The 26,127-nt window shown below is 27.4% G+C and overlaps 2 protein-coding genes and 1 long non-coding RNA gene across 3 annotated transcripts; 2 read left to right on the forward strand and 1 right to left on the reverse strand.

The window, feature by feature from the left end:
- Positions 1-845: 845 nt before the first annotated feature.
- On the reverse strand, positions 846-3,538 carry LOC114124645 (uncharacterized). The gene is made up of 3 exons (XR_007603263.1): positions 3,159-3,538; positions 2,355-2,503; positions 846-1,400 (listed from the first exon to the last, which is right to left on the reverse strand). It is a non-coding gene; the product is annotated as an uncharacterized LOC114124645 (long non-coding RNA).
- A 3,674-nt stretch (positions 3,539-7,212) lies between these two features.
- Positions 7,213-17,067, forward strand: LOC114124660 (uncharacterized). Its single transcript, XM_050209251.1, has 4 exons — positions 7,213-7,320; positions 14,317-14,434; positions 15,125-15,503; positions 16,661-17,067. The coding sequence occupies exons 2-4, from the start codon at positions 14,429-14,431 to the stop codon at positions 16,864-16,866; spliced, it is 591 nt and encodes a 196-aa protein (XP_050065208.1). The 5' UTR covers positions 7,213-7,320; positions 14,317-14,428; the 3' UTR covers positions 16,867-17,067.
- A 3,336-nt stretch (positions 17,068-20,403) lies between these two features.
- On the forward strand, positions 20,404-25,060 carry LOC114124657 (GILT-like protein 1). Its single transcript, XM_050197227.1, has 6 exons — positions 20,404-20,566; positions 20,634-20,837; positions 21,501-21,632; positions 23,772-23,933; positions 24,408-24,554; positions 24,796-25,060. Exons 2-6 carry the CDS (start codon positions 20,763-20,765, stop codon positions 24,922-24,924), a joined length of 645 nt encoding a protein of 214 aa, XP_050053184.1. The 5' UTR covers positions 20,404-20,566; positions 20,634-20,762; the 3' UTR covers positions 24,925-25,060.
- Positions 25,061-26,127: the final 1,067 nt, after the last annotated feature.

Genomic DNA, 26,127 nt, shown 5'->3' on the forward strand with positions numbered 1-26,127 from the left:
CTTATAATAAAATAATAAATGCGGAACACTTTTTTTATTATTAATAATACAATAATAATAAATATGTATATACCAGGGATGGCCAAACTTTTTTTGGATTTAATAAAAATATACTTCACCTTTGAAGATCAATTTCCACAAAGAATTTTTTTATTATTGAATAAATATAATTATTAAGAAATATATAGGGCGGTGACCCTAAAAATAAATTCTAACATGATCGACTGTTTGGCCGCCCCTGATGTAAATTATTTTATTATATTATACATAAATTCAATTTCATTTTTTAATACTATAAGCCATAAGCCATAAGCCATATATAAGGTGTAATTTCTTTTAAAGTTATAAATAATTTAAAAGAATTTAAACTGGTCGGATAGATTTACGTTTAACATTTTTATGAAATGTCGAAATAGTATTTTATATGTATTATGTATTTATGTACTATACAACAAATTATATAAAGTTATTAAAAATATAAATTTCTTTAAGAGACTATAATTATAACAAGGATGAAAAATTCTTGGCACACGTGCCCAAGATGGCACCCGAAAAATTTAAATATTTATACTATAGTATATAGTATATATATTATAAAATAGTTAAAAATATTTTGGCATACGGCTTTTATCGGTAAATAATAAATATTTTTCATATAGCACGATCGAATAAAAAAGGTAATTTTTAGCACGTAGTGTTCAAAAGGTTTTCCATCCCTGGTTTATCTATGAAAAAATTGCAGCAAGTCATGGTCTGAATAACTACCTAATTTAATTGTTTTTAATTTCAACATTTAATACCCTTAAGTCTAATCATATCATATAATTAAAATTTAAAACATTAAATTGTGACATACATGAGGTTTATTAGAAAATTTCATTCTAAATACATATGTAGGTATAGATCAATTAAGCATAATAATATATATATTTTTAAACATAGTTTGTATTAAATATATTTTATATTGATTTACAATGTAATATGTTTAATATATAATTATGATTATTATATTATTATATTTGTTATACATCAATGATATATATGCATGTATGAAAATATATTTAAATAAATATAAAAATAATTACAGACAAAATGTAATAAAAGATAGTAATAGTAGCACAATGTAAGTACGATTTCAATCAACCCCGTACGAAAGGCAAACTTATTTCAGGTACCGAGTAAAAAATACAAAAAGTTAGTTTGTTTGCCTAACTGAAACGTAGTAGGGGTTGTTCTTGAAACTTCCATTTCGAACTACCAAGGGAAGAAAAGTACTTATATTTAATTATATACATTAGATTTATTAATATAATAAATCATGATTATTTAGCAACTAGGTTTTGGAAACAATGGTTTCGGCCTGTTGATGGTAATGTCGGTCGAAGTCTTCATTTTTGTTCCTGAAACACGTGTAATCATAATATATTAGATTATGAAAATTACGTTTTTTTTTAAATTTTAAGAATGATTATCACCACAATAATAATTTTTTCTAAGGTCAAATTAGAAATTGTATATTATAAGAAAATATTAAAAACACTGTTTAACTTGCTAGACGTTTACTAGTTATATTAATAATATTTATACTCTTTACTTTGTGTATAGAAAGTAAAAACTAATGAAATAAGTTTAACGTGTCTATGATTTAGGTTGGGGCTTTATTTATATAAATAGGAAAATAAAAAATAATTTTTGATTATAAATATAATAGATTAGTTAGGGATGGTTAAGTGACTAATTAGGTTTAAATACAATAAATTTAATTTTCAATACATATACAATTATTAAATAAATATATTTTATATAGTATATACTAAACAATATTAAACAACAACTATTATTAAAATTATTTTTTTGAATTTTATTTATTTGTTAAAACTAAATTTTAGTTAAAATGTATGCGTTATATTAATTCATTTATATTTAATATAACGAATACTAATAAATTATAAAAACAATTTCATTTGCAAAAAATAGAAAAATGAATTTTAAAGGTAAAATTCATAAATGGCTCAAAGCATAATAATATATCCCCTATTTTCAATCAAAGACAAAAAACTTTTATTTACACAATTTGCAAAGAACTAATTATATAAAAAAATATATTAATAATTTATTACTATAAACAACTAACAAATACATTTTTTTTTATCACATTGATTTATTTTGGTTTAGATTAATTTTGATTTCGCTAAAAAATGTTCATAATGTAAAGGCGTATCAAAATATGTTATTCGACCTGAACAAACCGAGATTATTTTTAGTCAAAATAATATAAATACTAAAATACGTTCGAATGGCTAAAATCAAGTGTTTTTGAATGTAAAAATCGTCAATAAATTAATTTGACTTACCGGTGTGGTGAAAATCCACGTATTGGATATTGTGCAGGTCTATTTGATTTTTAAAAGCCATGTTCCTTCAGTTTTGTACAGCTGTTATAGGTCTAGGTCGGCTATTGGAACCGTCTAATCCAGGTTGACAGCTTCGGTGGTTATTTGTTCTAAAAACAAAAATAATAAAACAATATTGATATTACGGAAACGAAAAAAGGTCGAAAATAATTTTTATCTATATTTAACATATCATTCATATTTTTAATTTCACCGAGAAACGGACGGTCTATGATATACCTAATTAAATAGTAATAACGATATAATCTGTTACGATTTGTACGTGTTATGCATATAAATAGGTATATATATAAATATATAATGTACCTATTGTAACTACTAGCTAATTGCAACTAACTATACATTAAACAGAAATGAAATATAATATATTAGTAAAAGTAGAAACGGAAAAAAAATCGCCCGTCAACGTACATAATATACAGTAATATCTACGGTGTATAAATTGTCCCTTTAACGATGAATTAGAATCGATTATTTATCGATTAAAACGCGGTAATGTTTTAATAATCGGTGACCTAAACGTCAAATGCCAATATTTATATGTGTGTACATGTTATATCATAAATCGTGGGCAATACACGTGTTGTATACCGTATGTGACACGTCCTAAATTCCTAAATCGATTTTCAGATAATTTAAAACGATTGTTAATATAATATAAAAGGTAAGTATATCATAATAATATTATATAGTGATTAATGATAAATGTATTTAGATGAATATAATAATAATAATTAATGTTACCGATCGATTTTCGAGCACAACGACACGCTATTTCTTATACTGCCGCACATCGTGTATAGGTACCTATATAGAACTGTAATAATATTGTAATCTTAATAATTTATAATAGACGAAAGTATGTTGAAAACGATGCTAAGATCGTCTTGTCGATATTGGCGGGAAGAAAATATTTTGAAAATATAAAATTAAATCCCGCAACGGTCGATGGCCAGAACTCGTGTGCGTCGACGGGTAGGTGTAGCTGAACTGAACTCGTACTCATCGCGGAGCCATCATCGTCGTCGTCGTCGTCGTCGTCGTTGTAACCGTCACCATCGCCGCCTCCACCAACGCCGCCACCGTTTTTATCTTTCTTCGCGCGCGCGTCTGCCGCGAGATAAATGAGATCAGTCGGCCGGTCCGAATAAAATATAGTGCAGCGTACCTATATAATACATATGATGTGTATTACCGCTGGCGCTCTTTAGAACACGTCGTTATAGAATACGCGTTTTTGTGTGTGCGTTTTGAGATCACGTGCGTGATATATTATACAGAGTGATTTGCACTTGAAAGTCGACTTGCCCACCTACATATAAATATAATGTAATACACACACAAATATGTTTATATAATATATACATATATAGGTGTTACTATATAGACTTTTAATACAGGGTTTTGTTTGGGGGGGGGGGGGGTTGAGCAGGAGAGTTAAAAATATTTTTATCACAAAAAATAGGTACGGGGACAGCTAGTCATCACCCTCGCACGCGGTTAAGTTTTTGCACTACAGCCACTAAAGGTATATATTAAATATTTTTTGAGTATAGGGTGTTAATATTAAACGTAATTGGTGTTTTTAAAATTGTACATAATATATAATGCTTATACTTTTATACATAGATATAGTAAAAATAAAGTCAACAATTATATTACGCAAAAGCCGCTCATTTACCCAAAATAATCTGAGTGATCTTCAAATAATTTCGGGAGCCATGGATTCAGCCCCACAACAAGCCCCCTCACAAATTATGATGATAATCCCCTTTTTATCCTATTTAATAACACAGTTATTCAGATTTTTAAAATTGTATAGTGCCTTGAAAACAATGAAATCCACTACTACAGATACTTGATACTTACAAAGTTACAATTTGTATATCGTTTAATAAGAGGTGTGGTGACACTAAAGCTTACGAGTAATTCAACTCCATGCCTAGCTATAATGATTAATGACCCTTAACAATGTTTTTATATCAATTAGAAAATACTTGTAATATATTTAGTTTATATAGTACTTATTAATTATTATACATATATAAGCTGTTATGATGATCAGACGACTTTTATAAAATATTGAAATTTGAAGGCTAATACATTGTTAATAATTACCTACTAATAATTTTTAAACCATCCATAGCCTCTATATAAATTTAAACAAATAATCATGGATTATTATCCTTAGTATATACTTAAGTCTTAAAGTATAATAATTCAGAAACTATGCTAATAATTAATTTTTTTATTCAGATATATTACTCGGACATTTTCAAAACAGTCATCTGTTTAACAGTTTACAATAAAAAAAGGTAGTTCTTTAGAAAAAATAATTTTTCATTGCTACAAGATATTTTTCAAATGGCATAAAAAATTCAGGCATTTTAAATATGGTCTTTAAATATACTTGAAAAAATTCCAAAAATCCTAGAATTTTGAATAAATTCATTATTAAAGGAAAAATGGGGTGATGCCTGGTGAATCATCCTGTATACATATATATTATATATGTTAACTGTTCGCGGCACGGTATATACGACGAGAGAGAACACCTAACGGGCGGCCTTGACCCCTAAACTCGACCGCGCACAGATGATAACACATATATCGCCTATTGCTATATAATAATAATAATAATAATAGTAATAATAATGTGCGCGCGTTCGAAAAGTATTTCTTTTTTTCTCCTTACTCTCCCTCCTCATACTCCATCCATTTTTTCCAGTTCCTCCGTCCTAAAGATCCCCACCATTCTTTTTCCCTATTCTCTTCAAACACGCCTTTTCTCGCGCTCGGTTCCGCCTTTTTCTCTTTGTAGCGGATTTTTTCCTCTCCTCCCACCGTGATTTTCTCTTCTTTTCGTTTCTCTTCTCCGGCATATGTGTATACATATATTGTAATATTCTCTTTTTTGGTCTCTGGAGAAAGGCGTATACAATATATGTGTATAATGGGTATATGAAACGGTAGCCATGTGGCTGTGCGGGATATCAAAAAAAATTACAGTAATATCCACAAATTTTACGTCACAAGACCGTTATAATACGGTTTCGGACCCATTTCAAACCTGTCCCGTTACACGCTGCGCTCGGCTACTGGTTATGAAAAACGTAAAACGCCGAAAATGTATCAGTTTTAGGGGATTTTTTGGATCGCCGTGTTTACAGTTATAACTTATAGTACTTTCTCCCCGGAACTCCAATGACCTGTTCCGTTAGTTTCAGATAAAAAAGAAAATGATACATTAACACAGATATGGATGGTATACAGCTGGTACTACGTATTATATGCATATAAACGTCGAATGCTAACCTGCTTTGTACGCGTCGCATTGTGTCGTCCCGGACCATGCATTATTGTTGAGTACCTATTATAGACGTACTGAAAAATAAAAGAAATAGATGCCAAACGGTAGGTGATTTGGGTGATTTATATCTTTGAACAAATAAAAAGAAATGTGTCTAAATCGACACGAGTCCGTGCAGGGATAATTGCAATATCGCCATGGCGTGTATTGCGTATTATTAAATTGTTAGGGGTATTCGAGCGTTTACGGCTTATTATATTATTATTAGGTAGGTAGGTAATAGGTACACACTTCGGTAGAAATGCACTATGCAACATTATGATATAAGTGTATAATACTATTAGAGCTATTATAGTTATTACAATTACAATGCACGAATGGAATAATTAAAACATAATTGTGTTTACTCATTAAAATGAGCAGCAAACGAAATTAGTTAGATGTTTACATAGTAAGGTTCTACCTATATATATATTATATACACACACACACATACACTACACACACACATAAATACACGCGTTTTTATTGAGAACGTCATATTCACGTTCCTTATGAAACGTTGCTCGCAAAAACAATATTTAACGATTTAATATCGAAAAATAGGTAGAAAATTGATATTTCATCATTAGCATAGTTGTTTCACGAGGTCGAATATTATACGTTTTAAATAATTTATAACAAATATCTGTATGACTTTACTATAATTATAACAATTTATTTTATCACAATAAAATCATTATATATATTATATAAAATAAACATAGATACACTATGTTTATAATATAACGTATGGTCTAGGACGAGTAGGGTGACCATACGTCCTGTTTAAAACGGGGTTGTCTCTTTTTTGAGCATCATGTCTCCCCGTTCCAACAAACTTCGAACGAGAAGTGTTTTGTCCCGTTTTTAGTAGATAGTCCCGTTATATTTCCATTATATTATTATTATACTTACGTTAAAAGAACACGCATACGTATGGGTATGTACGCACACCTGTGCATGAAAAAATATTTTTATTCTTTTATATTGAGTTATTATTGAATTCAAAGTTAATAATTGTTATAAGCAACAATTTCTGTGTATAAGTACGTATAATGAGCGTCGAGTGACAACTAACAGTTGTCGTAAGAGGTGTCCTAAATAATAGGTGTATTCCACAGCAATGTACCTAAAATTATTAAACCCTATAACAAGGGCTTTTGTCATGTATATATATATAACAAGAAAACATTATCTCAAAAATGTAAAAATCATTATATAATTATTTTTTATTTTTTAGCGTTGAACCAAAATCATTTGTCCAGTTTTTTTTACATATATAGATATAACTGATCACCCTGAATGTACATAGGTATACTTGATTTCAATTTTTTTCCATTTAATTACCTATAGAACAACGCATATTTTAAATAGTTTATAATCTTACAAAATATATACACGTGTTTCAGACTCAGAGCGTGTACTGGAGTATAATAGTGGAGTACGTCTACCTACTGCGGGGAGAATAACGGTGAAATGTTCATAAGAAAATACGTTATACTAGACACGAAATTCGATTATTTGAATGGAAACCGAAGACTTTCTTTATTGTTGGTAATGTATTGGATGAAAAAAAAGAGAACATCTCCGAACTCTCTCTGATAACTAAATATAATATGTAAATCGTTTCAATATGTGTTCACAACTGAAGGTCTGAAGCATGTATCTTAATGCATACTTTGAAAGAACACAATATAAAGATATAAATAAACCACCTGAAAAGGACAACGTACGCAAAATTCACCATTATTGTCACCATCTCTCTCGTTCTTCACGCGCACAACTCGATAAAATCATTCGCCATACATTACGCTATTTATCTGTTATCATACATACTTAATATATGACTTCAAAAAGTATATATTAATTATATGTATAGTACACACTTAATACGAATAATTTATAATATTATGAATTATACGTATTCTATATTTAATAGAAGGTACTACAGCAGCGTGAACCAATTGCAATTAAAATAAAACGTATATAATATAATATATATATATATACATATATATTGTATATGTGTTAAATAAACCTATTCAGCTAACGAACTGCTACGAAAATCAAAGAAGAGAAAATTTCTATTAACCTTGTGATTATTTGTTTGTCCATATACATTTATAGTTTAACACCATATAAGTATAATACTTTGGTGGAAAATAGTGTGTGTATATATATATATATAGGTTTAATTACTCGATATTATATATATTTACAACTCTCTCTCTTTATATATATTTATATATACCATCTCTCTGTGTATATCTAACTCTCTCTCTCTCTCTCTCTCTCTCGAAAACGAAGAACAAAATTATGAAGGTACAACGTGGCGTGCGCTCTTCTTTAAGTTTCAAAATATAGGACAGGTCAATACACTCTTATATTATATATATGTTATTATTAATTTAACATTTTCGGTGCGAGGGAATATTATTACTCGATATAGGTATATAGGCATTATAGACGATCGCGCGCGTATAATAATTTCACGTTACTCGCGTCTCGAATTTAACTGAAAGACAAAGGGGCAATAATAATTGATCACACATTCGGACCGACCATAAAATAATGTTAACTGTTTATTTTATTTGCAATTTATTATGTATACGTTGTTTGGTTTTGCGATCTATCATCGATCTCTATCTATCTATGTATATATTTGTAGCATTGTAGCTCATAACATAATATTACGTATATGTATATTATAATATAGGTAGTATTGTTCTTTTATTGTTGTTGGTTTTTTTTTTTTTTTTGTAGAATACGACCAGATGCTTAGGGTCAATTTGTTGTGTACCGGGAAAAAATTTAAAAAAGCCTATTCACAGTTAAGCCAACCCATGTACAATATAGGTACATATATATACTATACACATATACTATGTATATATTAACTTATATAATATATACGCAGGTACATAGAATATATTATTATACTATTCGTTTCTCGTTTTTTTTTTTTTTTTTTTTCAAAAACACAAGGGGAAAGTATACACACGCGGAGCTGCCGAGCGCACATGGCCCGCCGGTAGGTATATATAATCTACCGGTATCCGTATGTATCATCTATACTCCAATAGGCCAATGCCCCGCGTATATATACGCGCCTGAATAAAACAAGGTCCCGGTAGACAGTGAATAGTATAACAGTATAGTACCTTCGCTTATATTTATATATAAATATGTGTGTGTGTGTGTGTGTGTGTATTATAGTAATATAAATTAACAGTAAGTACACTCTCAATCCACCTATATATATAATAATGATTGAATACATGTAGAGAGAGTATTTACTATGCGTATAAGACTATTACAATATACGATATATTGACGTTTCTAAAATATGTTAATATGTTATTTAATGAAACTACCAGCTGTATATGAAAAATGTAAACCGATACGAATTTGTGTGTAAGGTTCATATAATAATAATATATTTGGTGTGATTCCTCCGCAGTTTGTTGTGCGTAATTCGACACCAGCGCGCAATTCATATTATATTGTGTAGGTAATAGGTCGGTATAAAATATATATACCTTATATATATATATATATTTAATTTCGACCATAACCGTTTAGAAATACTCTAACGTGCATGTCCGACGTACGCCGTTATGTATACGTAGGCGTATTATATGTATCTTACCTATGAATTTCGACTTATAAAATTTTAAAAGTATATAAATATTTATTCAATCAAATTATTGAACGCACGTGAACGTATGAGACACTGCGAATGTATCTATATAATATTTAATAATACTATATTTTTGTATCTTAAAATGTAAATTACGCAATATATTACTGAATTGAAAACAAATAACAATAAATTATTTCGAGACAATTATTGTTGCATCATTATGTTATTGTACATTACTATTTACTCATACGCATATCTGCAGTTACACGAAAATATTTTGGAATAATTTTGATACTTACAAAAACATAAATTATATACAACACCAAAAATTAGGTACATATTGTATATAGGGTGATTCATCAAACATGATTACCACCTTATTATTATTATTATTCGATCGGGCAAAATCTGATGTTTGGAATTTTTAAATATACTTAAAAATCATATTTTAAAATTCTTGAGACCTTTTGTATTACTTATAAGGAGTATCTTGTGTAGATACAAACTTCTATTTTTTAAACGATTATCCTTATTTTTGTATACTGTAAATTATTTATCACAAAATTGTTTTAGAAATATTTACGTATCAAAATCAAAATTCGAACGAGTAGTTTTTGAATTATTTAATTTTGTGTACTAAAGTTTTTTTAGATCCACAATAATGGGTTTGGAAAATATGTAAGCATTGGAAGCTAAGGCATTTTAATATTAATATTTATCCATCAAAATCTATAATTAAATAGCTTGTAAAAACGATCAAAGCATTATTAGATCCAATATAACACATATTTTATTTTTTTTTTTGAAAAACCATTATTAAAAACTATTTGTCTTTTGTTTAAGTATTTTAATAACTGAAAAACTATTTATTCAAATTTTTAACTATACATTATACAACTATACTATTAACAATTTAAAAAAAAAAGAATATTTATTAAATAATTAATAGTAAAAACGGAAAATTATCTTTGAAAAATAGATGTTTGTATCGTCCTCCTTAACGCTCCTTAATAATATGAAATATCTCATAAACTTAAAAATATGGACTTAAATTGTAATATTAAATACCTATAATAAAGTATATTTAAAAATTCCAAAAACTAGAATTAAATTAATAAGTAAATTCATTATTAAATGGAAAAGAAATGGGGAGGTGGTCATTCTTAATTAATCACTCTGTATAACTGTGCAACTAATAATAATATATTATAGTAAAAATAATTTAGAAGATAATACATTAAAACTAAATTAAATTAATATTCAAAAATAATAATTACGGCCTACAATGTCTGATATAGATAATAAAAAGATACATAAAAACCATAAAGCTTAAAGTACATTTAAATCCATGATAATATTAGAGTATTTGGCTGGCTTTTAAATCAAGCACACGCAGAAAACAATGTAACTAATTTAAAATGCCTGAAAAATACTAACTAAAAATTAAAAATATAAATATATTATCATAATTGAACATCAAATAAGTTTTAAAGGTTATTTATACACTCGATTAAAGAAATACTCCGGATTAATGTAGTTGACTAGCAAAAAATAATATAAAATACTCACACGTATATTAAGTTGTATAAATAGAATTATAAATGTTTGTGCGAGAGTGTATTATAGCCAATTTATATAATATAACGTACCTATATAACGTTTTAATGCGTATTATTAATAATTAATAATTTTGATACCTAAATAGTAAATTATTATGATTATTAAGAAGTAAGAAATTAAGTAAGAAAATTGTATTTACTTTTAAATTTTATTTTAATTTATTTAGTTTATAATATAATTGCATAAACATGGGTCAATAATTACTTATATCACGTTATGTAACAATCACAACTCATAACAATAATTGGGAAAAAACAACGATAACGATTAAATGATGTATAATTACTAAATTACCTACTTATTTTAAAGATAGATGGAAATCTATTCAGCATTCGAATTATGTATGTCACGCTATATTTTTTAAGTTAATGGATAAATGGAATCTTTTGAACATTAGTTATAATTAAAATTTATAAATGTTTGATAATTTATTAAGAAAAAAATTATTGGAATCGTTTAAAAATTAGATAATCTTTTTAATTTGAACCCATTTTTTTTTCGTTTGGGATCGACGACGCCGTGGGAACCGCTTTTGCATTATTTCCAAGGAAATTTGAACCCATTTAGATACGGGGCGGAAAACCTTTTCGGAACACGTGCAAAAATGTTTGTTATCAAAATCACATAAAAAAATTTAACATGCCGATATTTTATTAAATGTCAATATAGTTTCAATATAGTTTAGGATTATTGTGGATTTGAAAAATGTAACTACTTATATAAAATTTATTATTATACATTATTAAAATTTACTTATTTATTTAATAATATACTAAGTATAACTACAAATTCTATTGGCGATGTATATGTATGATAATTATCTGATTTAATTTAAAATTCTAATGGAAATATATTTTAAAATGTGTGATTTACTTTTATCATTTCATTATTAAGATTATAAAATAGTACAATTAAAATGTATACTCTTTTTTTTTAAATATTGACATTTTGAATAGATTGTTATATCTTTATTATTATAAATTATAAAACTATACGATATAAAACAATGTTAGAACTAGAGCTTAACGTGTTATAAGGAGTAACATATAGGCATTTTAAATGACACGTTTATTATAATAATATTACTGTCTGCGTGAAATGACATACAAACAATGAAAAAGAACGAATGTAGTCCCAGCCCTAGTTATAACTTAAAAACTAAAACAAAACCAAGCTGTTTTGGAGGTCACAGAAATGGCGAAGTTCATACTAACAACCAATGTGGACATGTGGTAGATCGTAAATTTTGCTGACAATAGAATGCCGCTATTAATATCTGCGTCGACTGTATGGACTCGCAACTGACTTCAAAACCAGTCCGTATTATAATAAATAAATTCATTATGTATCCACCATCAGTTGTATACTGTAATATTATCGGACCCAATTCCTAAAAATAAATAACTGTACTTTAAATGGAAAAGAAATTGATCTTATAAAAATTTCACATTTTTAATTAATTAATATTGTAATTTTACCGTGATAAAATAATAATTCACAAATTAAGCTAACCTTTACAATAATTCTAGACGTAGAAATTTAACAATACGATAATTGATGCAATAAATTATAAAAGTTGAATTCAACAGCCAGTACACATATTATAATTTATAAGTATATTATGTTATATACATTTATAATTTTTATTTTCCCGATATATTATAAATAGGTACAGTATACATGTTATATTACTAAATATATAAGATCGAACAAAATGTAACACTTACTTTTGTTTTGTTCTGTGAAGTAATCTAAGTGTATCAATCTGCTCTAAATGAATGCGTCCTATATGATAAGTCTTTGAAAAGTATTGTATTTTATTTAAATCGATTTCTGGCTTTAACTCTTCGGTTTTATACATATTTTCTTGATCACCATTTGTATCCATACTTTCATCATCGGTTTCTCTTAACATGATGAAGGGTTTTAATCCGAAAACTGACATCAAGAACACATCGAAATCTTTACTATCCCACGAATCTAAATAGCATATAGTATATGAAGTATAATATTATATTATAATTAATAACACGAAGGACAAATAAATATTGTCAAGCTTGTCACCCGACATATGCTAATTGATGAGAAAGTCAGTGGTCCGAATTTAAAATTTGCGAATATGTTTTCAGTGAAATTTTTTATAATTTTCAATAAATATACAATTAATGCAATATTAGACCAATAGAAATATTTTTACTATATGATTTACGTGTGTTGAGAAACTCTTACATTTACTTTTTGAATTTTTTTTTACTATAATACTTGGAAAAACTACGTTTGGAATTAGGACAACTGTAGACTTTTCAATTAATCAACCTGTATTAAACTGTATATGTGGGTGTTAAATAAACATAAAATTACTATATTTATTATACCCATTACTCACTGTCATTTGTTAGTTTTCCTATACTCAACGAACGCATATTTTTATCGATAATAGGTCCAATCATAATATTCAAAGGTAAATGTTGATAAGTTCTAAAGTTATGAGTAGGAAGAACAAATCCTAAACTATAAAGCATCACGATGACTGTCAGTGAAATCTAAAAACAAAAAAGTGCACGATATAATATAGCAGTTGTCCAATATTATTGGTATTAAATTGTGCATAATTGTAATTAGCCGGTAGATAGGTACGTATACATAAATAATCATATTAAAATTTGAAGCTAAAATATTAAACAAAACATTTATTTATTTACTCACCATCATTATAATATTATCTGATTATTCAGTGATACTGATTTAATTACTAAGTAAACTGCTTAAATAATTATTAAATTGAATTTACAATAAGGCAATAAAATTACAAATTGTACATATAAACCTCAACTCGAACAGCCAGCCCTATATGATGTTATACATTATATTTATATATCTATACTATACCCACGCATATTTTTCAATTTTTCGTCATTAATTGTGAAAACATGTAAAATGGGGCATGTGAATTAGGCATATAAATTTGGTAAATGAATTGTAATTATACATTTTGTCTACAATTACTTAACCAATACCTCATTTGTACTTAATAAGTTACTATAAAACTTTTTCTCTGTGTACATGTATATTAAATTATGTTTTTGACATTAAATACAAACAAATGTAAAAATGTAACGGGAAAATGTACTAATTATTATCGTATGTTGATCACTTCACTTAAGTACTGAACAATTAAATACTATTTACAAGCTAGAATATAATTATTAAAATATTAAATCCTTAGCATATGAGCATGGGTCATGTTAATCGATTTTGTAAGTATTATAAAACTCTCAATCTTTAAGGTCTATGGTATCATTTCAACGTCAACTCAAAACTCAAACTCAAGCATAATATAGTCAATATTGAAATACCTAGTCGTTTAGCAAATTTTCAAAGACACTTTTAGAAGAGAATATGACTGTAAGTACATAAACATAGTATAAGCTACATGCCTACACGTATACCTGAACTATCCATAGATACTGTTTCACCTATATGGATTATTTATTATGGGTGATAACTAATAAACTATAATAGGAAATCAAATACAATCTTAAATTTTTTCACAACTCAACGACATCATTTATTTGCACTAACTAATACCATTGAGTATAGATAGTACTATACTATCTATACTCAATGCTAATACCTATAATACATGAATATTTTTCAAAAGTTCACATTATTATATAGCGACATAAAATTGATCATCACCAAAAAATTTCTAAATAATTATTTATATTGGCAAAAAAATGCTCAAGAAATGTATAGGTTTCACTACTTTTTATTTCCTGAGTTCGATTTGTGTCAAAATCGACTCAAAATATAATATATAACATGTTTATAATTTGCGCCAGCATTTTTGAAACGCGTTTGTAATTTATATAATTTTAAGGAACATAATTATTGTTTAAATAGTAGCCACCTACCTATACAAATTGCAATATATCATGAATAATAATTGTTATCTAAACATTGTAAAGTTGTAATCCGTACTAATATATTTTAATATTTTACTAATAATTTTGGTATACCTATACAATACCAGCTGATTTTATACAAATATATATATATATATATATATTATAACCGTTTGCCTATCGCGTTTAGTTTAGGGGCATGAGGCTGATGGTGTCGGTGTTGGCGTTGGCCACTCATTCGCTGGCCGCGCCGTCCACTAGACCACAGGCGCAGACGGCCAAGTCGGCCGAAGATCAGACTGCTCGGGACACGCTACTCGAACTCGCCGCGGCCCTGATGACCGGTGGAGCCATAGCGACGACGGCGGGCGGACGGAAAAAGGAAGTGCACTACCACAACGATGATCAAAGTCACAAGCCGCAGCACCACCACGCCATTTCCACGTTAATTCATTTGTTTCTGACCATCGGTAGCGCGTTTGCTCCGCTAGTGGGTGCCATCGTCGGGCCATTGTTGACCAACGTCGCGAACGGCATAACGTGGGCCATATCGCACACGATTGCTTCCGGTAAGTTCAAGAATATAAGTTTAAGTTTATCTCAATCGAGTCGATCGTCAACTTAATCGATCGCGGTATCAGCGATAATTTACTAAACCTCCAACGTTCTATAATTGCTATTGTTTTTTTTTTTAAGTAAATCATTAACAAGTATTTAATATTTGTAATAACATTCGTATTTCGTTTCGTTTTTTGTTTATTTAAAATATTTATACGAATATATAATAATCAGTAAGTATTAAAGAATAAAATTATAAATTCCATTTAAAGAAATTTCGGATTGTGCACAAAATGAATTCCTCCATATTTATGACCTTGCACATTTTATATACTTATAATACTTACCTATATTATTATAATATCTACCTTTTATAAATTTATATAATAATTATAATATATTAAACGCCGACGTCGACCTAATGCCGAAAATGTGACTCAATAGTTGTTGTTTGAATTTTAAAATTCTGAACTTGACAGATATTCACAAACCTGATGCGGTGTCGTCTAAATCGTATGTATAAACAAAAATTTCGCAAGTGTCTATTTGACAAAATGACAAATTTGTATATTATTCTATTTTTACCTCGAGTTTTGACGACCGCATATAACGGCTGTTCAAACAAACATTTACGTTCGTATGCGTTTTTAGTAAATATGTATTAAAGTGATGGGCATTATCGATGACTAAATGTAACTACTGCATTTTATTTTGCGGTTTACGCTATTCGTATATACAGGGTGATTCATCTCGTTTTTTCTTCAACAAAAAAAATTATTCGAAATCTGGTTTTTGAAATTTTGAAATTCTTGAGATTTGTATGTATTATTTATTTAATAGCGGAGAAACAAACTTCTATTTTTTAAATAGGAACCCCACTTTCCTACTCTGAGTACTTACATATTATTTATATAATATTTTTTTCTATAAATGTTGACATATAAAAATATAATTCGAACAATTATTTTTTAAATTACTTATTTAAATTCGTATAGTATACTAGATTCGATATTACATCTATTTTATTTTTTATATTTTTTTTCAATTAAGATCGTTTGATTACATTCACCCGACACAGACTTGTAAATTATAACACGTGTATTCGGTTATATTATGTTATAATATATATTGTATTCTTTATATGTATTCTGGTGCATCGACTTTTCAGGATTTTCACCTCCACACGGATTATTCTCGCCGGAACTCGGCCACGGAACCGATCACATCAAAGAACACCTGACGTCTTACGCTGCCGAAGGTCAACCCGAAACGGGCTCTGACGCGATTCACCAAGTGCAGCAACCCGCCGCGGCTGTGGAACCGTCCGAGCCCGCGACGGTCGATGACACCAGAAACGAAGTGAAGAAAACATAACATGATGATCCGCCGCAAACGAATATATTACAGAATACAGATTATATATATCTTATGATCACGACGAATACGGTTTCTTTTTTTCTGTATAGGTAGTTTCTTTCACTGCGATTGCAGTTTAATTTATTTTTATATATTATTGTTCGTTGAACCCAATGTGATTGTACAAATACACTAATAAATAATAATTAATTATTTGTACGAAGTGTTCTTATTCTTTTAACAGCACAATGCAAAAGCCGTTCGTTCAATAAACCAATCTCAATATTATGAAACGCTAACAAAATGTGTATCATCTAAATATAATATAATCGCCTCACGCATAATATAAATATCTACCTAAACATATGTAATAATAAATATTGGGATATCTACGATATACTGATGTATTATATTACGACAGATGCTAATGTAGGGATCACTATCAATGATAGGTAAATATCATGCTTATGAATTAAAATATATAAAATAAACATATCTTTTTTAAATGGAAATTCAATCATATTCTACTATAGGGTGTATTTATAAGAGGGACACATAGAGCCTTCCGTTCGTCGTTAATATACTTTTTTTTTAATTTTCATTACTGAGAATATTAACCTTTCTTACTTCTCATGCACTGGCACACGGTTAGGTTAGTTTGAATTTTTTATTTACCTATTTAAATACTGCCCTGTATTCTACATTAAACTTATAATAATATGGTCTTATAATATTGTGGAATAAGTGTGTTTCAGATGCTTATTCTAAATTCTAAATTATATTATATTTAAAGTGGTTATAAATAATATTAAAGTTAAATAAATATTATAGTTATAAACTTATAACAACTATTTAGTAGGAAACCTGTATGCAAAACCAGTAGAACACAATATATTATCATGGTAATTATTGGTACCACTTGGTGGCGCTCTTGCCAATTCTTCGGTATTTTTATATGCAAATAAAATATTTAATTTTATTTAAATAATTTATAGATAACTATAAAATAAATATACCCTGATGTTTTTTTTTTAAAAAAAATTTGTTTATTTCTTACGATATTTCAAGGTTCAACAATTTGCTAACAAGTTTACGAAATTTCCCCTGCTGCGATTTTTCTTTCACTTGCCAAGTCAACAGACAACAACGCTGTATATTATACGCACCTACAGTTATTTTGATATTTATATAATAATCGTCATCTTGTAAACAACTTTTGTTACGTGAGCTAGTATAGTAATCGTACCTATATTGTAATATTATCTAATAATTAATTCAATACTCTTTTATACTATTTTATCAATTAAAATTAAGCTTTAGACATAAAGATACTAGCATGCTAAATATATAAATATATTTATAATTTTAAATTATAATTTATTTTATAGATTGTTAAGGATTAAAAATGTATACATTCAGTATTTCCGATTATACATGTAAAACTATAGGTATTATTGTAATTATGTAAGAAAATCGTTAACGGTTAAAAAATAAATATATAATGAATATTATAAACAACTAATTTGAATCTTGAAACAGTTGAAACTATATATATTATATTTTATAAGACTAACACTAATATAAGTCATAACTCCTATTACTCCAGGCAAAAAAAAATTATCCCCAAGCTACCTGTAGTAAAACAAAACATAATTATATATTATTATACAAATTATAAGTATAATATATACTTCTTGCATGGTTATCCATATTCAATTAATTATTGTGACAACTGACAACGTTATCTTAAAATTTAGTTTTTAATTTATTGCATCTATATAACAACTACGTAATAATATGACCTATTTTCTTTTCGAATGTAAATAATATAGTATATTATAAAGGTAAAAGCGTAGGACATATATACGGTGTATTATAATGTACCTATACCTATAATTCATTTAACGGAAAAAAAATAGCAATTTTATTTTAGTATCTATACATATATGATATATATTATGTATAGCAGGGATGGCCAACCCGCGGCCCACGACATTTTCAAATATTTACAAAAAAAAAATTATTTTTGCGCTGATTGAATATTCTGGAATGCCCATCTGTATTATTAAAAACGTAATCGCAACAAAAGTAATAATTCTAATCTAATCTGATAAAAATATATACGAGTAGACATCAGCATATAGCAATTAATTGCATTGTTATAAAATAATAATAATAAATAAAAATTAATAATAATTCATTCTGTTTATTTCAAATAATTAATACACCAAAACTTATTTTATAATAATAATTAATTTTGTTTATAATGTTTACTCCATTTTTTTTTTTTGTATTGGGGCAAAATACTTTTATTTTTTTATATGTGGCCCGCAGGATTGTAATGTATTTACAAAGTGGCCCGCAAGATCATATGGGTTGGCCACCCCTGATGTATAGGTAAGTATTGAAATTCTTGTGTAAAATTTTTTTTTTGTATTCAAATTAATTAATGTTATAATCGTATTTTAATATTTAAAAATATAGGGTTTAATTTAATAAAAGAACTTTATTCAAAAAACATTGTTTTGTAATTTTGCTTATTTTTTAATAATTATTGACAAACTTGATCAGTAACATACCTATAGTTGTTTATTAAATTAATCAATTGAAATACTTTATAGTTTATAGTAGATTTCTGCTTTTTATCCGTTTGTTACTAAAAAAAAAAAATAAATAAAAATAATTTACATTGAATATTCATGTTAAACAATGTAATTTGTCTTGTAAAAGTAAAATAAAACCGATTATCGTCAGAAAGTACAAAAGCTATGAGAATAAAATGTGTATATTATAATATTCTTATTGATCTGAATTTATAATTAGAACTAATGTCTAATAAAATAAATAAATTAGTTTTTTTTTTAAAGTTTTTTCTATAGTTAGTTATCTATATATACCTTTAGTTATCTACTAATTATTTATTTTAACTTCTTAACATTTTAAGTATAGCCATTGATTATAAATAGGTACTAGTATTTATAATCAATGTTATAACTTTTGAATTTAACTGTTATTGTAAATTAAATGCTTAATTATAGTTCCACGTGAAATACATATAACATTAGCGTATTTATTATTTTATTACGTGCATAGGTACCTATGATAGATTTACTAAATAATAATTATCATATACAATGTATGATATAAATTATAAATTATAAATATATAATACATGTACGAATTAAAATAATATAATATGATGTTTAATTGAAATAATCATATATTGTTTCAGCACGGCTATAATAGTCAGTAGGTACCTATATCTATTGGTTTAATGTCGCTCGATGATGTCCAGCGTACATCTACGTACAATTTGTGTAGGTACAATATATGTTCATAAAATCGTCTTAAATCAATGCTGTATAACTCCGAAATATAGGTATACATGGGCGTGGAGCACATATAAATTCATTATTATAGTGTATACTGTATAATATTATATGATTAATATGACATAATAATTAGTTCTAACGAGACAACGAGGTCACGTTGTTTGCCAACAAAAACCGATTCGTTTAAAAACACACGCACAATAGTATACATAGGTAACAACGACAATATACATATTATATTATTATTATGAGGTACCTACGTTAAAATATTATAGTTTCGTGGGGGTTATGTCGTGCAAAGTGTGCGTACACGGCGATCATTACACAAGAGAATCGCATCATACACAGGTGTCCATATATACTTATATTTTATTTATATAGCTGAGGTGGGTATACCTATAATGTCGTATGATAATCGTATTCGGTAAGAAACTGGTTTCGATTTACACACAGGAGTTCACGAGAAGCAAAAATCGTATCAGATCACTGCAGTCTAGTCCACCCGCCCGTCCGTCCGTCTGCAAGTACGAACTGCTGCTGCTGCTGCGAAAAAAAAAAGACAAAGGACGATAAAAAATAATCATGAAGAGTTTAATATTCGTGGTAGCTGTGGTAGCTTTCGTTACGGTTACAGCCGACAGGATCAAACGGACTCCGGTAAGTATATAGATTTTACTCGGGATAATATTTTCAATTTTGTTCATAATTGATTTTCTAAAAACCATTTTTATAGTGATATAACTACTTATAACTCATAATAACAATAATAGGTAAGGAAGTTTATGATTTAAACATATTTTTTTTAAGTCGCTCAACCACATTATTAAAAATCTAAAAGTAATTATATTATTGTATTTTATTTTGCATAATTTTGATTTTTAATAAAAGTAAATACATTTTTTTTATCAAAGCCCATATAGGTTATTCTTTTAAATTATAAAAATCATAAGTCATACGTAAATAATTCGATAAAAATTAAAAACATAAAAAATAAATTATATTATAAATAATATTAATTAGTTATTATGAAAAAATGTAAAGTATATTTTGAATGAATAATACAATTAGATAACGTCACACACACACATTTATATATTAATTATTTAAGGGCATATTTACATACATTTTTGAGTATTTAAGGTTATAAAAATCCTAACTTTAATAGTAACGGTGTATAATAATTAATATATGTAATGAAACATACTTAGGTATATCGTATATAAGAACTATATTTTATTACAAAAAAATAGATGAAATAATTTAAATTTTTCATCTGGCTGTATCTAATTTTTATTAAATAGTGATTATTTTATTTTTTAGCTTAAAGTTTCGGTTTACTATGAATCGCATTGTCCAGACAGCAAAGATTTCATTATTACACAACTCCATCCACACTTCTGTAAAGTACAACAATACTTGAATTTGAACTTGGTGCCCTTCGGTAAAGCATATGTAAGTACATAAATACATTATATAAACATTATGAACATTGTCAATGTCTTTTCACTTTTTATTTAAACCATTAAAATTAACCATTAATTATTATTTGAAAACAAAGACATTAGAAATAAATTAAGGCTAATACTGACATGGATAGTATTTTAAAAATTTCAAACTAATATAATTACTGTAAGAGAAATATAATTATCGTTTGTACTTTATCTGTACTCTTTATACTCATATTACACAAGTATAAATTATAATTTTAAGTACAACAATTATTTATACAAATAATCAATTAAGTATAATATATTAACTACTACTAATAATAAATTACCAAGGTGTTTTGAAAACAGTTAAATATTTTATTTTATTTTTAAAATATACATATTCTGCAGAACCGGATTATGTATCTACAGAACCACCCTAAAGTAATCCATACTTGATATCCTTTATCAAGAAGTAGTTATTAAAATAACATATTTTATATAATACCATAAAATATATGAAATGCGCCATCCTAGCGAAAACCCCCCCCATTTGCACCGTCTATGTTAATCCGTTCCTGTAGATTACTTAATGTATCATAAGTATTACTACAGTATCTAATTATAGTAATTGGTACAATAGGTACAATTTAAATACCCCTAGTACTAAAAGTTATACCTTCTGACAGAATTGTCAGAATTATGTATTAGTATAAATACATAATACACATAAAACATTCATATAAATCATAATACAGTAATAATTGGTCTAGAAATATTTTTCTACAACTAATTTTAAACAATGAACATAATTAAAACCATTATAAGTAAAATTAACTAGCTACCTAACATGTAATGAGTGGAGATGATAATGACTAAAAAGTTTAATCAACCATTTATTAAAATGTAAACAGGTATACATGTATACATCGTTAGTATAGATATCGTTCAAAAAACTTTAAATAATCTGTACGTGTAGGTATTTAAATTTGAGGTACAAAATAATTTTTAGTAGATAGGTTAAAGGTATTTCTTAGAAAAATTTAATTTGATCAACTTCAATATAAAGTTTTAACAATGAACAATACTAATAAAGTAATAAATATTTAATGTGTAATATGATAAACTTTAAAAAAGTAATATTAATAAGTAATTACCAGAGGCATTATTCAAACTTTTTGAGTAAAAAAGTAATACGTTTATAATAAAGTAGATACAATAAGTATACCTACATGATACGAATATTACTTATAGCCTTACGGCTAAGGTTATACGACCGCATAGTTTAGGTTCATATTCTTTGTACAATAGTATATACCTACTTAATAGCTCAGAACATACATACTATATTATATACATATTATATATTTATATGTATGCACTATTTAATGTTTTCATAATAACGATGTGGCATTTATTTTATAAATCTAATTTGTTGAAGCTTCATAGATTGGTTTAATTTTAATATAATGATATATTTTCGATAATATTCATATAATATTATAACTTGGTTAATGGTTTAAAGACCAATGTTTTGAACTCGTTTCATCGGTACCCATTTCAGGTTATAGGTTAGGGCAATACTCAATACTATAACACCGATATGATCACTTTATGATGCTTTCCGCAAGACTATAAGCTTTGCTATATAGATATCAGTTTTTCGGTCCCAATATATTATAGCCGACTTCCGGCGAGGGGATTGTGTGGTATTTATAATCTAATTTGTAAAAATAATATAGAACGTATTATATAATAAATTGAAATATATTATAAGGATAAATGTGAGTGCGATTATGGGATCCGGGCATGCACAGGCTTCCCCAACGAATATTTGCTTCCCACATAAATTCAATATGAATATTACTGTGGTCATAAACCATAGAAACTTGTACAAATATTATATATTTATGCATGTTAATTCATAACAATGTATATAATTTAAAATAAGTATAACATACAATATAATTTATATAATATATAAGTATATATAAGTCATATGTATATGTATTAAGAATTATAGTTGTATGGACTATGGATATTATATTATTATGTCTAATGTCTATATTATTCATTATTATAAAATGGTCAAACATGAGAATTTTAAACTGAACAAAGTGAACGATTTTTTTTATATAATATAATATTTTATTTCTAATTTTAGAGTTCGGATCAAGGTTTTACTTGCCAACACGGACCTAAAGAATGCCGTGGTAATACAATACATAACTGTGTGTTGAAACGTATACAAGATTCTAAAGCTCAAGTAGACTATGTGAATTGTGCCATGTACGATCCAGACCAACCAGGACACATTGAAAAAACGGTACTTTTTAACATTTATATATATGAATACAATTTGAATAGATACTTATACCCTATACATACCTACATAGAACAATATAGAAAGTATATTTAATAATATGCTGACTACTTATTGTTGTAACGGATGAGCATATATAGTTACTGATAAAATATAATAACATTTTTTTAACCACATCTGTAGAGAACACAACTACGGTATGCGAGTTTATATTATTAAAAAGAGCCAGCTACTATAATATTAGGGTCGATATTGAACAGGAATACCTTTCACAGGATACGAGTAGATGATTTTAGGTCGACGGAATTTTTAATACCTAATAAATGATAATTAACTTTAGTAAAATATTAAAAAGAAATTAAACATTTAAGAAAATTTATTAAAAGTCCTATTTAAATAATGTATCAAGTATATTATGTACCTATTAGTAGCTGAAAAAAAAATTATCAATAATTATTGATTTTAAATTTGTTTCAGTGTGTCAAAGAAAGCGGTGTCAGCGTTGAGGAAGTGCAAACATGTTTCACCTCATCAGAGGGCTATCAAATGATGCTAAATGCTGAAATAGAAACTAAAGCTATGACACCTGGACCAAAGTTTGTGCCTACTATTGTGTTTGACGATGTACGTGTATAGTATATTTTTACGTGTATGCGCGTCAGGCCCGTTGCCCCCCTAAAATATTAAAAATATTAGAAAGACATTGTTTTTATATATAATGCTCCTCCCCCAAAAGTTTGCTTTGTCCCACCTGAAAATTTGGATTGGCTACGGGCCTGATGCTTGTATAATAAATAATACGATAATTTTGATATTTAATTATTTAACATTTTATTTTATTTTTTACGTTCTATTGTATCCCTAGGAATACAATGACGATGATCAAAATAATGCATTTGAGAAATTTGAATCAACGCTTTGTGAAAAACTAGTAAGCCACGGATATACGGAAGTGTGCTCGAACGGTGTGATCATAAGCCCTCACACATGTTAAGTGATTCATGTACCATACCTGATAACATGGGTGCCCATTGGGAGGGGCAAGATAGAGCACTTGCCCCCCCTGGACAAAAAATATTAAAAACTTGTAACTCAATAAATATCACCATAATATAATTATTATCTTTACATTTGAGAATTTTTTATTTTGACCCCCCCCCCCTAAAATTTTTCTAATTGGTGCCCACGCCTGATAATAATGCTTTTATTAACAATACTATTGTTATTATTAGTCATATTATCATTTTTATTTTACAGATTAAGATTAAGAATTTTGTATATAAACAGTATGTATATGCATTTTGTATTTAATTATTAACTAAACATACTTATTTATGTATCATTGCATACCTGCTGCAGATATGAAAATCAGTATGCAGTTTTGTTGATTATATAAATATATAAATATATAACAATATAATCTTGCCATGTTTTTTATTTACAATTTTATATTTCATATAAAGATACAAACCGAAAGTGATATAATCAAAATCAAAAGCCTTTGTGGCTTTTTTGTCCCTTAAAAAATATTTATTAATATTTTATGTACATATACATTATATACACTATACAGCAGGGATGGCCAAACAGTCGATCGCGGACAATTTCAAAGTTGATCATGTTAAATTTATTTTTAGAGCAACGCACCCTATATGTTTCTTTATAATTATAGTTATTCAATAATAAAAAAAAATTCTATGGAAGTTGATCCTCAAAGGTGAAGTATATTTTAGTAGATCGTGACTAAAAAAAGTTTGACCACCCCTACTATACAGTATACAACAGACAACAGTAGTGATCTTCGACCTTTTTAATCATTTTTCTTATCATACATATTGCGTGACTCATTTCAGCTTTGTTAATCATGAAAACCAAATTAATAAATTAAAATTGAAAATATCTTAGTATGCTATAGTAAAAATGCTTTTATAAGTGAAAAATAAAAAAATGTTCTACATGATATTTAATTTTTACATGTAATGATAGTCATTTTTTTTTAATTTTTAAACGAAAGATTTATCAGCTATCGTGAGTCGTAAATCTTAAATTTTACTTAACCTACCTGTTGAAAATTTCTGTTATACAGTATATACGATATACCACTCATGGTTCCCGATATATTTTCCACAAGCTCCGAAGAATCCGCACGAATTATTGTTAGGGGGCCGATGGTTATGCTTGACTCGACAATTAAGTC

The sequence above is a fragment of the Aphis gossypii genome, chromosome 1 (assembly GCF_020184175.1).
Source record: "Aphis gossypii isolate Hap1 chromosome 1, ASM2018417v2, whole genome shotgun sequence".
In the NCBI taxonomy this organism is placed as follows: domain Eukaryota; kingdom Metazoa; phylum Arthropoda; class Insecta; order Hemiptera; family Aphididae; genus Aphis; species Aphis gossypii.

Bases quoted from the DNA above. Each gene is read 5' to 3' on its own strand.
- LOC114124660 (XM_050209251.1), top strand. The intron at 15,504-16,660 runs GTAAGTTCAAGA...TCGACTTTTCAG, and splicing joins ATCGCACACGATTGCTTCCG to GATTTTCACCTCCACACGGA.
- LOC114124657 (XM_050197227.1), top strand. From the start codon at position 20,763: ATGAAGAGTTTAATATTCGTGGTAGCTGTGGTAGCTTTCGTTACGGTT. The intron at 21,633-23,771 runs GTAAGTACATAA...TTCTAATTTTAG, and splicing joins TGCCCTTCGGTAAAGCATAT to AGTTCGGATCAAGGTTTTAC. The intron at 24,555-24,795 runs GTACGTGTATAG...TTGTATCCCTAG, and splicing joins CTACTATTGTGTTTGACGAT to GAATACAATGACGATGATCA.